Source organism: Pleurodeles waltl, chromosome 12, assembly GCF_031143425.1.
Source record: "Pleurodeles waltl isolate 20211129_DDA chromosome 12, aPleWal1.hap1.20221129, whole genome shotgun sequence".
NCBI lineage: Eukaryota > Metazoa > Chordata > Amphibia > Caudata > Salamandridae > Pleurodeles > Pleurodeles waltl.
The window spans coordinates 536,894,348-536,910,472 of NC_090451.1; the positions used below are offsets into that span (position 1 = coordinate 536,894,348).

A 16,125-nucleotide genomic window follows, 5' to 3' on the forward strand; every position below is an offset into this window, starting at 1 on the left:
GTTATTGCGCCGCTGGAATATCTTGCCTCTCAATATCGGAAGCTGGAATCGAATCGGAATCTGCAATGAAGATGGCTACATGCTGTCCTATTTCTTCCTGCGCGTGTTCTTCTCTGAAGATGTCTGGTGTGTGTTCTGCTGACTTTGACGCCATCTCCATTTGACAAAATGTGTCGTGGCACCGAGGACAGATGTGAAACGGAGTCCGTTCCATCAACCTAACATTGTTCGACTACATGTCGAAGTAGGCCCAAAAAGGCCAAGGTTGGCCCTAAGGGTGTGTAATCGACCTAGACGACTACAATTGGACCGACTAAGAGTGGAAAACTCAATTGAAACTATACAGACGTTTATAAAAAATTAGAGAAAAGTTCAGAGAATACCGAACCGAGAAGAAACACGCCCGAACCAGACAGCAGAAAGAAAACAATCTAACAAAGGACTAGATGCCCACGCGCTGTATTACCGAGGAGGAGGAGTCACTCGATCCTGTGAATTGAAAACCTTCTTGGAAGAAAAACAACTTTTAACATTCCGAGCCCAACACTAGATTGCGGACTTATGCAAAGCATGTGTATCTACAGCTACACATGCCATCAAACTTATCTATTTTCAAGTCAATGCTTGTATTGTGGGATTCCAAAACCTCACTGACCAGGATATTGCAACTTGAATTCCTCATCCATAACTGAGTGTGAGATTAACACTGGATAGTCCCCAAGTTCAGGTCAATTTTCTCTACTTTGCTTCTCTAGAAAAAAGTGGAAGGATCTGTTGTGCATGACTGTCATGCTATATCAAAGTGGAGACCAAATCTATGAACACACGCAAGAAAAACCCTCAAGCACAGCCTCACCTTGATCATCTGTTTACAAACTCTCATGAGTGTGTAGTCGAGCTCTGGGTCCATCATCTCGCTCTCTTGCAGCTTGAATACTTTCTGATGACAGCGTTGGGTCAGCTGTGTCCTTTTCTCCTTCAGACATTCTATGATCTGTAGAAGCAATGGTAAAGGAATGTAGTAGCCCGAGGACAATGAGAGTGCATCCCAAGCCCTCTCAACTGTCAATACATGAAGAATTTAGTCTCAAAATGGGAAGAATACATACAAGTAATCCCAAAAAGAAAGATTTACATCATAGCCTAGTTTGATAGGGACCAGTAACAGCTTAATATGCAGTTATGTTTAGAAAGGTACTTGCTTTTCAGTCTACAAAAATGAAGGAAACCAGCGACAACAAGGTTTTAGGAATAATTAAATGAAGCAATGGGGTTGTGTAGGCAAGAGACCTGAATTCATCATATTTCCTTTCAAGGGTCCAGAGAAGACTTACAAATGCATTTGCTTGCGCTCTGCTAGTTAGAAGTTAGTGAAAATTACCTGAGCATTCCCATAGGGTATATTCTGGCAAAGGTTGTGGATGTCAGTTTTACAAGACTCGTACAACTCTGGCTCCAGGCGAATGTCTTCAGACTACAAAGCAAAGTGTACCATTGAAAGGAAAATTCAATATGCATTGTACAGGAGTAAAGACATTCCAACTTGGCACTGTTATCTACATCTTTCTTGTTCCTCCCCAGCAAACCCCCTGCCCCCACCTCCTTCCCCCATAAGCCCAACTCACAATTTCTTCATAAATGTTTGTCAATAAATGACACTCGAAGAAATTTAAAACCAATTTAGAAAAATAACATTTTTATATTAATTCAGACATCAAGACCTACAAGATCAGGTAAGTACTTTGAGTTAGCAATTTATAAAGGTACAGTAAATACAGCTGTCAAATCTGAGGCATGAGCCTCAACCCTGTAATGTTATCCTATGGTGAAAACATACACTGCATAGAGTCACTTGCAAACTACTTAAATGACTGTTCTTCTGGACGTAAGGTAAGTAGGTGTCAAGGTCCAATGAAGTACCAAGGGCTTGGGTTTACCTGCCCTGGTGTGTCCAGGTGCAGAGGGGCTTACAGCGGAGGTAGCCTTGAACACTACTGGTTGAAGTCAATGGCGAAAAGTGTCTGTATGAAAAGGACAAAACAGGGACTGGAGGGACCAGTCCGGCAGAACCCAAAGGGGGCTCAGCTCTTGAGGGTCTCAGAACCACAAACAGTTTCAATGGCCCCTCTCAAAGTCACTCAATGCGCAGGTACGTTTTTGTAGCAGTGGTGTCCTGGCTGAACACAAACAAGCCTTGGTACTTGCAACTGGCTGTGGTACCCCAGATATTGGTGCAGGGAGGCTCCGGGCAGACACAGCATCTCAAAAACTGAATGGGTCAACCAGCCAGACCCTTGGTCATTCTGAATACATTTCTTAGCGAGAATCTCCCATGGTGGACGTGATTTTCAGAAAAATGGGGGACCAGGACGTTGAAACCGGTGTCTGCTGGTATAGGGAAATAGCTCCTTTACCCAAGGGAGATGCTGGCTGGTTGGCGAGGTGCTGGTAGTCTTCCAAGGATTTAGGCAGATGCACAGCTGCAGGATGAGTCAGGTCTTTGCAATTGTCAAGACAGGAGAAGGCAAGCAGGGTTTTGCACCAAGTCCACAATTCTTGCATCTTCGGCTCTTCTATGTGCTTCCTCTTCTTTGTAGTTGGTGAATCTGAGTTCTTGGTGTCGGGGGCCACCTATATACTGAATTTAGGTTTGTTAAGGGGAGTGTGGAGTAATAGCTTATGGGCTACTTAGCCCTGGGCTGACTACACCCCCTAGATGACCACTTCCTGTGGGGAGGGGGCATTGTCCTGACCCAGAGTTCTCAGTTCCACCAAAAACAAGATGGTGGAACCCTTTCCTTGTGGAGCACATCAAGCAGCCCACCTTAGGGGTGTCTCTAGCCTGGAGATGCAACGTGCCTACCACACAGCTAATTTCCTGCCTGTCCTAGAGGCAAATGGGCCTCAGGGCTGGGAACAGCATTCCCCAGGTCTGGGAAAAGCCAGGGTCGAATATCAACAGGCGGCAGAAGCTTTGAAGTCTCCAGCCCAGATATGCTGATTTAATAGCCATCCTGCTGGACGAGGTAATAACACCTTCCTCCGAAACAGGCATTGTTTCTAGCCTCTGACAACAAAAGCTCTCACTGGAAGACGAGTAGGTTTTAAGGGGCACATCTAAGGTGCCCTCTTGGTGCAGGTCATAATAAATCCAATACTGGCATCAGTATGGGTTTAAGACGGGGTGTTGGATATCAAACACCATACGTTTTCAGCGAAGCCATTATGTAGCTGGGTAATTTGTAATGACCAGTGCCCAGTACATACCTTAAGATGGCTTCCCTGTTTAACTGTAATAATCAAACTAGACATTACAGGGGCACAGCTGATCATGCATATACGTCCTCACGTAAAATATAACACCCTGCATTAGGGCTCTAAGGCCTGCTGTAGGGGTGACTTACATAAATCGTATGCAGTGACTTTGGCATGGCACACAATGAGTGTGCCACGTTGAGTTTTTACACGATTCACTATGTCACGCAGTCTACAGTAGCAGTCCGCACATCATTTGTATGGGGTTCCGCAGGGTGCCATAATATATGCTGCAGCCCTCTTGTACCCATGCCCTAGGTAGCAGGAGGTACCATTTACTAGGGACTTAGAGGGGAGCTAAAGTGTGTACCAATTGTGTTACAATTGAGTACTTCATTTTTAGGGGGAAGAACACTGGCACTGGAGCCTGGATGGCAGGCGTCAGTGCACGGTCAGTCAAAAAACTGCATCAGTTGGTACCAATTTGATTTTGCTGCATTTGTGCCTTTCATATACAAGCCAGTGTATAAGAAAGATGGCATTCTGAAAAAAAACATCTAAATCATATGCTAGTACGAGCACACCAATAAAGAGAAGTAGAAATAACCATTGCTCCTTAACTGTCTATATTGTGCCCATTTCAGAAATACTTAAGTTTCCTTGATACCCATTTTTCACTCTATTTCATTATGAGAATTGGATTACACTTGGTACTCAATGAAAAACCATTGTATGGTGCAGCTGAGTTGTTGGCTATGAGTACCTTGGCTCTTGGAGAATCTACTAACTCCTACCCTTACAACCAGAACCATCTAGTGGACTTAAGAATGTAATACTTTTGTCAATCAGCCATCGTGACGAAAAGTTTCAGATGAAAATGTCACAAATGCCTGTTTTTCCTACTCAATTTGAATATTGCTTTATTTCAGTTATTTTCCTTGGGGAAAACCTTGAGCGATTTGGAATTTTGTCTGCTTGTCATAACTCTATAGCTTTTCTTGATCACTCAAGGGTCTCACACTGCTTTCCGCCACAAACTGGAAGTTGAGAGCACAAAAAAATAGGGAAAATGGGCTACCTCTTAGAAAAATGCCATAACTGTGGTACAAACTTAGTTTTTTTTTTTTTTGATTCAGCTCTGCATGGTCTTGAAAGTCGGGGATATGGGGACTTTAGTACAGCAAACAGTTTGTGGCTGCCATTTTTAGGGAAAGAACAGACACTTTTTCTGGAGCACTTTTCCATATATATTTAAAAAAAAAAAAAAAAAAAAAAAAACAAGCCTGTAACATGTTGCTACATTTTTCCTATTTTCTCAGTCCCCAGCAAGGGGAATCCACAAACCCTGGGTACTTTTACAATCCCCAGGATTCTGGCAAAAAGGACACAAATTTGGTTTTGATAGCTCATGTGGGAAAAGAGTTATGGAGCCCTAGGCTGAACAAGAGCTCAGCACGTTGTTGGCCCAGCAGCTAAGTGGCTAACTTTGTTCCAGATCTGGAATTGGTGCATCTGGAGCTGTTACAGGCAAGAACCAGTCAGAACCAGCATGGCATGTACCCAAGGAGTCAAAGCACAGCCTGGTGCCAGCAAGGAGCTAGGTAGATAAAACGGGGTCAGTCAGCACTGAGGAAGGAAATGTAAAACTGGTTGTTTTCAAGGCAGACATCCATAGATCACTTTCATTTAGGAAAAATATAACTTGACAAAAAATAGATAAGTTGGGAGTTGAGCTCAGATAAGTCTTGCAGGGCAAGGAAAAGGAACTGACAACACACAAGGCTGACACCTATATGCAGCACCATGTTGTCACTTCTGAAAGCAGACCAGGCTGATGTGGAGGAGCATGAAGGCACCTCCTTCTAGGAGTTCTTGCAAGAATAAATTCCAGAAACAGTCTTGCGCCTCTGGGATTCAAAAGCTGAATTATCTGAGATTGGAGGTATCCATCAGAAGTAGTGAATTGAGAAAAGATTATTTGAGAAAATGGAGGAGGTATATTAGGAGAATAACGGTCAAAAAAATGCACACAAAAGATAGAGAAAAGATTAAGATGGGAAGCAGATTGTAAGGCTGTTGAGTTGGGGGGGGGGAGGAGAGCAAGGCAAAGGAGTGGTGAAGAGCATACACAAGAGGGAAAGTAGTGGGGCAGAGAAGAGGCAATAGGGAGAAGACGAGAAGGATGGGAGCAGAAGTGAGTAGAGGAAAGAAAGGTGCAGGGAAAAGGAAAGGAGGAGGCAGAGAAAGAGAAAAAAGTGGTTGAAGGAAGAGAGGAAGATGAAAGAAAAATATTAAGAGCTTGACAAAACCAGAGACCTAGGTAGTCAAAATCTGGGTTTGCTTGGAAATGGCAAATGGTCCTCTGAAAACATTAATTCACTCTAGTCAAACAGCAGGTCCAGCACTTCAAAACAGGGACATTCATTCACAGGGGACAGTGGTAGTCTCAAATAAGTCCTACCACACCATTAAAATTATGAAGAAATGCAAAGTAATGAAATGGTTACTTACCAGTAGGATTAGTTTTGCAGCTTGAAGTGTATTCTGGATTCACATGCCATGAATTATTCCACCCTGGTTGATCCCGGAATTGGCTTTTCCTTTTTTTTGTGGGCATTGACCACCATTTAGTGGTATGTCGTTCCCCTTGTGTGACATCAGACAGTGCCCCCAAATGTTCCTAGGTAAAGTCACCATTTTTAGATTCTTTTTTCTTACTTTCCTCGTTTACTTCTTTCTTACCTTCCACTTGTTGCTTCCCCCTCCCATTTCTTGGGAGGTGGGTGGGTTGCATGTGAATCCTGAAAACTTGTGAAGCTGTAAAACTACTCCTACTGGCAATTAACCATTTAGTTTTATTGCATGAATCCTTTTCTGAATTCACACACTGTGCATCAGATTATATAGCGTTATCTCCTCTCCTAGGTTGGTTGGGATGAAATGAAGAGGTCCTAGCAAACCAATGTTGTATTTTGTCCCACCTGTGCTTTCTTGTTCTTTTGGATATCCACCCAATGTTTTGTGAATGTGTGTGGTGAAGTCTGTGTTGGTGCAGCACAGAGTACCTCCACTGGGCGTTTGATAGAGTGCCAGAGTTGATCCCTTCTTTCATGTTGAATGCGCTCCTGGGAGTGCGAACAGTGTCATTCCTACTGAAGCATAGCAAGTCTGTATTGATTCACCAATCCATCCTGAGAAAGTTCCTTTAGATACCTGGGAGCCCTTGACTGACTTGGCTAATGAGACTAACAACTGAGTTCTTTTATGGAACTCTTTCTTGTAGATAGTAAAGCCATACTTGCATCCTAAGAGTGTTGGGCGTCTTTTTGGTTCCTTGAAGAATAAAGGTAGTTAAATACTTTGATATGAAAATGAGTTACCACCTTTGGCAAGAACTGTAGATTCGTCCTGAGAACCACTTTGTCCTTGTGTATTTTAAAGTATGGTTTCTGTATTGTTAGTGTCACAATTTGCTTACTCTGCATAGCGATGTGATTAAGATTAGAACGCTGTCTTGAGTGTTAGTGATTTTAGATCAGCTTTGTGCATAGGTTCAAAGGCTTTGTCAATTTAATTAGCATGGCGTTTAGATTCCATAAAGGCACTGGAACTGATCTTGGTGAAGCAATTATTTCTGCTCCTTCTAGCAATCGCCTCACAAATGGGGATGTGAAGAAGCTCCTGTATGAAGTGTCTACTGTAGGCCACTATGGCTGCCAGATGTACTTCTAAGGATGAAAAAGTTATTCTGGTGTCTAATAGAGTTTGATATGTTAAATTTTCTGTAGAGTCCTTGTCTCCAAACGTTTATTTGTGCACCTGTTAATGCATCTTCTCCATTTTGCTGCATAGCATTACCTTGCAGTACCTTTTCCAGCATCCTTAAGGATCTCAATTGTCCTAGGTAATAGTTGGGGGTGTTTAGAATTTAAGTCTTCAGGAGCCTGGCAGCTAGGCTGAGTGTTGCTGGTTCCTGGTGGTACACTCACCTGAATCATTAGGTCTTGTTCTGCTGGACATTTCCAGTAGGTCTGAGTACCAAGTCTGTCTGGCCCACAGGGACTCTATGAGAATGAGATTGTCTTCTGTTGTCTGGCTTTCTCAAGCACCTTTGGTATTAGGAGTATTGGAGGAAAGGCGTAAGCTAATATCTGGCCAGTTTATTAACAGGGTATTTACCTCTTATTGGTGGTGTTAAAACCTGGAGGCGAAACATTGGCATTTTGTGTTTTTTGCTGTTGTGAACAGGTCTATTTATGGTCTTCCCCAGACCTTGACGATCTCCTCTAGTACCTGTTTTAGCTCCCATTCATGAGAACTTCTTTGTCTACTCAATTTGTCTGCCTCAGTTTTCTTTTCCCTATAGATATATAGCTTGCAGTGGGATCTTCCTTGGAATCGCCCCTACCTCTTGGGCTAGTCTGCTGAGGACGAATGATGTTGTTCCTCCCTGTATGGTGATGTAGAACATCGTTGTTGTGCTGTGGGTTTGTAGTAGTACAGTTTGACCTATGATGTGTGTTTGGAATGCCTTCAGGGCTAGGAAAACTGTTTATTTCCAGGTAGTTGATGTGTTTCAAAGAATCTGTCTTGTTCCATTGTCCTCGTACCTTGAGGTTGTCTTTGTGCTCCCCAACCCTTGTGGGATGCATTTGTTGTAATGGTCACTACTGAGTTGGTGTCTTGAATGGTCTTCCTACTGTCACATTTTTGAATTTCTGCCATTGTGCTTCCTTTTGTACCTTTGCTTTGACAGCCACTAGATCCTTTCAACCACCATTTGTTGTAGATCCATTCTAGGAAAGAGCACCTATGCAGTCTTGCACGTTTTACTAGTAGTATAGGAAACTGCTTATTTTGTTACAGTACCCTCCTCCCACACATACATTTTTTGCACCCTTTTTAGCTACTAGATTCTAGTTTTCAACTTTGACAGTGAACTGAGATCTGCTAACCAGACCTCAGTGGAAGTGTGCTTCCCTTTACAACAATGTATTACAACTTGTACAGGACTTTAGCACCCCTAAAAGGTCCTAGTAAATGGTACCATGAGTGCCTAGGGTATGGGAACTATAGAGGGTCCCTAAGGGCTGCAGCATATCTTATGCCAACATAAAGGACCCACACACAAATAGCACACGGCCTGCCACGGCATACTGCGTGTCCTGGTGCAAGTCATGAGTGAAAACACGACATGACACACTGTGTGCCATGCCAAAGTCACTGCACTTATTATATGTAAGTCACTCCTACAGCAGGCCTTAAAAGCCCTAAGGCAGGGTGCATTTTACAACATGTGAGGCGGGTATGTGTGCATGAGAAGATATGCCCCTGTAATGTCTGTAGGAAAGTCTCCCTTTTTTACATGGTCACCCCCACTTTTTGCCTGGTATTCGATGCAATTTTGACTGAACGTGCACTGGGATCCTGCTAACTAGGTCCCCAGTGCCAGATATCTTTCCATAAAACTGTGCAATTGTTTCCCCAATAGGAAGTACCTTTGGCCCTTCTGCAGGTCTCTAGTAACTGGTATCCCTGGTACCCAGGGCATGGGTACCAAATAGGATTCCCAAGGGGTGAAGCATGTACTGCACCAACTCTAGGGACCCCTCACCAAACACATGTAGACTGCCATTGCAGGCTGCGTGTCTTGTACCTAGGTACTGCAGAGGATCCCCAAGAGCTGCAGCACAACTTGTGCCACCCTGAGGGACCCAGCATCAAACACCTGCAGACTGTATGACAAGGTGGTCCCTAAAAGTAAAAACATTGCACCCAGCCCGAGAGCCATGTCCCCGAAACACAACAAATAATATTTGTAAGTCACCCCTACAGCAGGCCTTACAGCTCTAAGGCGGGGTGCATTATATGTGTGGCCATATCTGCAAAATCAGATATGCCCCTTGTAAGGAAATGCCTCCTTGGCATAGTTACCCCCTGGCTTTTTGCCTTTGCTGATGCTAAGTTTTGATTTGAAAGTGTGCTGAGGCCTGCTAATCAGGCCCCAGCACCAGTGTTCTTTCCCTAACCTGTACCTTTGTTTCCACAATTGGCACACCCTGGCATCCAGGTAAGTCCCTTGTAACTGGTACCCCTGGTACCAAGGGCCCTGATGCCAGGGAAGGTCTCTAAGGGCTGCAGCATATCTTATGCCACCCTGGGGGCCCCTCACTCAGCACAGACACTGCTTGCCAGCTTGTGTGTGCTAGTGGGGATAAAAAGACAGTTGACATGGCACTCCCCTCAGGGTGCCATGCCAACCTCACACTGCCTACAGGTATAGATAAGTTACCCCTCTAGCAGGCCTTACAGCCCTAAGGCAGGGTGCACTATACCATAGGCGAGGACATAAGTGCATGAGCACTATGCCACTACAGTGTCTAAGCCAAACCTTAGACATTGTAAGTGCAGGGTAGCCCTAAGAGTATATGGTCTGGGAGTCTGTCATGCACGAACTCCACAGCACCATAATGGCTACACAGAAAACTGGGAAGTTTGGTATCAAACTTCTCAGCACAATAAATGCACACTGATGCCAGTGTACATTTTGTTGTAACATACACAGAGGGCACCTTAGAGGTGCCCCCTGAAACCTTAAACTACCCGTGTAGGCTGACTGGTTTTAGCAGCCTGCCACACACCAGACATGTTGCTGGCCACATGCGGAGAGTGCCTTTGTCACTCTGTGGCTAGTAACAAAGCCTGTACTGGGTGGAGGTGCTTCACACCTCCCCCTGCAGGAACTAACACCATGCGGTGAGCCTCAAAGGCTCACCCCCTTTGTTACAGCACCCCGGGGCACTCCAGCTAGTAGAGTTGCCCGCCCCCTCCGGCCACGGCCCCACTCTTGGCGGCAAAGCTGGAGGAGATAATTAGAAAAACAAGGAGGAGTCACTGGCCAGTCAGGACAGCCCCTAAGGTGTCCTGAGCTGAGGTGACTGACTTTTAGAAATCTCCATCTTGCAGATGGAGGATTCCCCCAATAAGATTAGGGATGTGCCCCCCTCCCCTCAGGGAGGAGGCACAGAGGGTGTAGCCACCCTCAGGGCTAGTAGCCATTGGCTACTAACCCCTCAGACCTAAACACACCCCTAAATTCAGTATTTAGGGGCTCCCCAGAACCTAGGAACTCAGATTCGTGCAACCAAAGAAGAAGAGGACTGCTGAACTGAAAAACCTGCAGAGAAGACGGAGACACCAACTGCTTTGGCCCAAGCTCTACCGGCCTGTCTCCCCACTTCCAAAGACACTGCTCCAGCGACGCGTTCTCAGGGTCCAGCAACCCCTGAAGCCTCAGAGGACTAACCTGCATCTAGAAGGACCAAGAACTCCCGAGGACAGCAGCTCTGTTCCCCAAAGACTGCAACTTTGCAACAAAGAAGCAACTTTGAAACAACACACGTTTATTGCCGGAAGCGTGAGACTTTGCACTCTGCACCAGACGCCCCCGGCTCGACTTGTGGAGAACAAAAAACCACAGGGAGGACTCCCCGGCGACTACGAGACCATGAGTACCCAGAGTTGACCCCCCTGAGCCCCCACAGCGACCCCTGCAAAGGGAATTTGAGGCTCCCCCTGACCGCGACTGCCTGCTTCAAAGACCCGACGCCTGGTAAAGACTCTGCACCCGCAGCCCCCAGGACCTGAAAGATCCGACCTCCAGTGCAGGAGCGACCCACAGGTGGCCCTCTACCTTGCCCAGGTGGTGACTACCCCAAGGAGCCCCCCCCCCCCTTGCCTGCATCGCTGAAGAGACCCCTTGGTCTCCCATTGATTTCTATTGCGAACCCGACGCTTGTTTGCACACTGCACCCGGCTGCCCCGTGCCGCTGAGGGTGTACTTTATGTGTGGACTTGTGTGTCCCCCGGTGCCCTACAAAACCCCCCTGGTCTGCCCTCCGAAGACGCGGGTACTTACCTGCTGGCAGACTGGAACCGGGGCACCCCCTTCTCGATTGAAGCCTATGTGTTTTGGGCACCACTTTGACCTCTGCACCTGACTGGCCCTGAGCTGCAGGTGTGGTAACTTTGGGGTTGCTCTGAACACCCAACGGTGGGCTACCTTGGACCCAAACTTGAACCCCGTAGGTGGTTTACTTACCTGCAAAAACTAACCAACACTTACCTCCCCCCTGAACTGTTGAAAATTGCGCTGTCTAGTTTTAAAATAGCTATATGTCATTTATGTGAAAACTGTATATGCTATTTTGCTAATTCAAAGTTCCTAAAGTACCTACCTGAAATGCCTTTCATTTGAAGTATTACTTGTAAATCTTGAACCTGCGATTCTTAAAATAAACTAAGAAAAGATATTTTTCTATACAAAAACCTATTGGCCTGGAATCGTCTGAGTGTGTGTTCCTCATTTATTGCCTGTGTGTGTACAACAAATGCTTAACACTACCCCTCTGATAAGCCTACTGCTCGACCACACTACCACAAAATAGAGCATTAGAATTATCTCTTTTTGCCACTATCTTACCTCTAAGGGGAACCTTTGGACTCTGTGCATTCTATTCCTTACTTTGAAATAGTGCATACAGAGCCAACTTCCTACATTGGTGGATCAGCGGTGGGGTACAAGACTTTGCATTTGCTGGACTACTCATCCAATACCTGATCACACAACTAAAAATTCCAAAAATTGTCATTAGAAACTGATTTTTGAAATTTGAGCTATTTTTCTAATTTTTTAAATGTCCTGCTAGGGCCTTGTGTTAGTCCCTGTTAGCATTTCTTTTAGAGTTTAAACGTTTTGTAAAAGTTTGAATTAAGTTCTAGAGATAGTTTTAGATTCTTAAAAAGTATTCCAACTTTTAGAAACATAATGTCTAATGCAGAAGAGAATGTGATGGAACTTGACATCACCCCTTACCTCCATCTTAGGATGAGAGTGTTAAGGTCTCTCTGCAAATTAATAAGTATTACAACTGGTTCAAACCCTACCAAATTACAGCTCCAGGAGCTTTTGGCAGAGTCTGACAAAAACAACCCCTCTGAGGATGACCTCACAGAGGAGGAAACTAGTGATGTGGAGGAAGTCCCACCTCCAGTCCTAGTTAGGGAAGTCAGGTTGAAAATCCCTAAGGGGATTGTAACTAAATATGAAGATGGTGAGGACATCACCAAATGGTTCACAGCTTTTGAGAGGGCTTGTGCAACCAGAAAAGTAAACAGATCTCACCGGGGTGCTCTCCTTTGGGAAATGTTCACTGGAAAGTGTAGGGATAGACTCCTCACACTCTCTGGAAAAGATGCAGAATCCTATGACCTCATGAAGGCTACCTTGATTGAGGGCTTTGGATTCTCCACTGAGGAGTATAGAATTAGGTTCAGGGGGGGTCAAAAATCCTCGAGCCAGACCTGGGTTGATTTTGTGGACTACTCAGTCAAAACACTGGATGGTTGGATTCAAGGCAGTGGTGTAAATGATTATGATGGGCTGTACAATATATTTGTGAAATAACACCTGTTAAGTAATTGTTTCAATGATAAACTGCATCAGCATCTGGTAGACCTAGGACCAATTTCTCCCCAAGAATTGGGAAAGAAGGCGGACCATTGGGTCAAGACTAGGGTGACCAAGACTACCACAGGGGGTGACCAAAAGAAAGGGGTCACAAAGCCTCCCCAGGGGAAGAGTGTTGAGACATCCAAAGGGAAAAATAGTAAAGAGTCTTCTACAGGCCCCCAAAAACCTGCTCAGGAGGGTGGGCCCAGAACCTCTTCACAATCCAGTTTTGGGCACAAGGGTAAAAACTTTGATCCCAAAAAGGCCTGGTGTCGTAGCTGTAATCAGCCTGGACACCAAACTGGAGAAAAGGCCTGTCTCAAGAAAGGTTCCACTTCAAACTCTACTCCAGCTAACACTGGAATGGCCAGTCTCCAAGTGGGATCAACAGTGTGCCCAGAGCAAATCAGGGGCCTCACTGAAGCTACATTAGTCTCTGAGGGTGGGGTGGATTTAGCCACACTGGCTGCCTGGCCCCCTAACATGCAAAAATACAGGCAACAGCTCTTAATTAATGGGACAAGTATAGAAGGCCTGAGGGATACAGGTGCCAGTGTCACCATGGTGACAGAGAAACTGGTTTCCCCTGGTCAATACCTGGCTGGACAAACGTATCCAGTCACCAACGCTGACAATCAGACTAAAGTACATCTCATGGCTATGGTAACTTTAGAATGGGGAGGGGTCAATGGCCTGAAACAGGCGGTGGTCTCCTCAAATATCCCTGTAGACTGTTTGCTTGGAAATGACCTGGAGTCCTCAGCATGGGCTGAGGTAGAACTCAAAACCCATGCAGCCATGCTGGGTATCCCTGAACTGGTGTGTGTCAAGACAAGGGCACAGTGCAAGGCTCAGGGTGAAAGTGGTGTTGGAGCCTGGAAAAAGAGCCCAACCCACCAGGAGAAAAGGAAAGAAGACTGGGGAACCAGCTTCCACACAACAAGTAAAAGAGAACCTCTCTTCTCAGGAAGAAGTTCTGCCCTCTGAGGGAACTGGGCCTCTGGAGTTAGAACCTTATCAGGTTGAGCTCCTAGGCCCAGGGGGACCCTCAAGGGAGCAGTTGTGTAAGGGGCAAGAAACCTGTCCCTCTCTTGAAGGCCTTAGGCAGCAAGCTGCTGAAGAGTCCAATGGAAAAATAACAGGAACACATAGGGTCTATTGGGAAGATGGACTCCTTTACACTGAGGCAAGAGATCCCAAACCTGGTGCCACTAGGAGAGTGATGGTGCCTCAGGAGTTTAGGGAGCTCATTCTGACCTTAGCCCATGATATTCTTCTTGCTGGGCATTTGGGACAGACCAAGACGTGGGAGAGACTAGTCAACCACTTCTATTGGCCCAACATGTCCCAGAAGGTCAAGGAGTTTTGTGTCTCCTGTACCACCTGTCAAGCAAGTGGTAAGACAGGTGGACACCCAAAGGCCCCCCTCATTCCACTTCCAGTGGTGGGGGTCCCCTTTGAAAGAGTGAGTGTGGACATAGTGGGTCCACTTGAACCTCCCACAGCCTCAGGGAACCAATACATACTAGTAGTAGTGGATCATGCTACTAGATACCCTGAAGCAATTCCCCTTAGGTCGACTACTGCCCCTGCAGTAGCCAAAGCACTCATTGGTATTTTTACCAGGGTGGGTTTTCCTAAGGAGGTGGTGTCTGACAGAGGTACCAACTTTATGTCAGCATACCTGAAACAGATGTGGAGTGAGTGTGGGGTGACTTACAAATTCACCACACCATACCATCCACAAACCAATGGTCTTGTAGAAAGGTTTAACAAGACATTGAAAGGCATGATCATGGGGCTCCCTGAAAAGCTCAAAAGGAGATGGGATGTCCTCTTGCCATGTCTGCTTTTCGCTTAGAGAGAGGTGCCTCAGAAGAGAGTAGGGTTTTCCCCCTTTGAACTTCTGTTTGGCCATCCTGTAAGGGGACCACTAGCTCTTGTGAAAGAAGGCTGGGAGCGACTTCTTCATGAGCCTAAGCAAGATATAGTGGACTATGTACTAGGCCTACGTTCAAGGATGGCAGAGTATATGGAAAAAGCAAGCAAAAACCTTGAGGCCAGCCAACAGCTCCAGAAGTTTTGGTATGACCAAAACGCGGCTATGGTTGAGTTTCAGCCAGGTCAGAAAGTCTGGGTTAGGGAGCCTGTGGCTCCGAGGGCACTTCAGGACAGATGGAGTGGCCCTTACCCAGTGCTAGAAAAGAAGAGTCAGGTCACCTACCTGGTAGACCTAAGCACTAGCAGGAGCCCCAAGAGGGTGATCCATGTGAACCGCCTCAAACTCTTCCATGACAGGGCAGATGTGAATCTGTTGATGGTAACAGATGAGGACCAGGAAGCTGAGATCGAACCTCTCCCTGACCTCCTCTCCACAGACCCAAAAGATGGCTCAGTTGATGGAGTGATCTATTCAGACACCCTCTCTGGCCAACAGCAATCTGACTGTAGGAAGGTCCTGCAACAGTTTGCTGAGCTCTTTTCCCTAACCCCTGGTCAGACACCTGTGTACCCATGATGTGGACACAGGACACAGCATGCCTGTCAAAAACAAAATAGTTAGACAGTCTGACCAAGTTAAGGAAAGCATCAAGGTGGAAGTCCACAAGATGCTGGAATTGGGAGTCATTGAGCACTCTGACAGCCCCTGGGCTAGCCCAGTGGTCTTAGTCCCCAAACCTCACACCAAAGATGGAAAGAGAGATGAGGTTTTGTGTGGACTACAGAGGACATAATTCTGTCACCAAGACAGATGCCCATCCCATTCCAAGAGCAGATGAACTCATTGACAAACTAGGTGCTGACAAATTCTTAAGTACCTTTGACTTGACAGCAGGGTACTGGCAAATCAAAATGGCACCAGGAGCAAAAGAAGAGACAGCATTCTCCACACCTGATGGGCATTATCAGTTTACTGTTATGCCCTTTGGTTTAAAGAATGCCCCTGCCACCTTCAAAAGGTTGGTGAATCAAGTCCTTGCTGGCTTGGAGTCCTTTAGTGCAGCTTATCTTGACGCTATTGCGGTCTTTAGCTCCAGCTGGCAGGATCACCTGGTCCACCTGAAGAAGGTTTTGAAGGCTCTGCAAGCAGCAGGCCTCTCTATCAAGGCATCCAAGTGCCAGATAGGGCAGGGAACTGTGGTTTACTTGGGTCACCTTGAAGGTGGAGGTCAAGTTCAGCCACTCCAGCCTAAGATCCAGACTATTCTGGACTGGGCAGCTCCAAAAACCCAGACTCAAGTCAGGGCATTCCTTGGCTTGACTGGGTTCTACAGGAGGTTTGTGAAGGGATATGGATCCATAGTGACAGCCCTCACAGAACTTACCTCCAAGAAAATGCCCAAGAAGGTTAACTGGAC

General features: G+C 46.0%; 1 protein-coding gene across 2 annotated transcripts in view; it reads right to left on the minus strand.

Moving 5' to 3' along the window:
- The window catches only part of GLG1 (golgi glycoprotein 1), a 619,378-nt gene that overhangs the window by 157,063 nt on the left and 446,190 nt on the right, over positions 1–16,125 (minus strand). For both annotated transcript variants that reach the window (XM_069217558.1, XM_069217559.1), the window contains exons 18-19: positions 1,382–1,474; positions 857–994 (exon numbers count right to left, since the gene is read on the minus strand). In XM_069217558.1, coding sequence (XP_069073659.1) covers positions 857–994; positions 1,382–1,474 — 231 coding nt within the window. The remainder of the gene's footprint in view (positions 1–856; positions 995–1,381; positions 1,475–16,125) is intronic.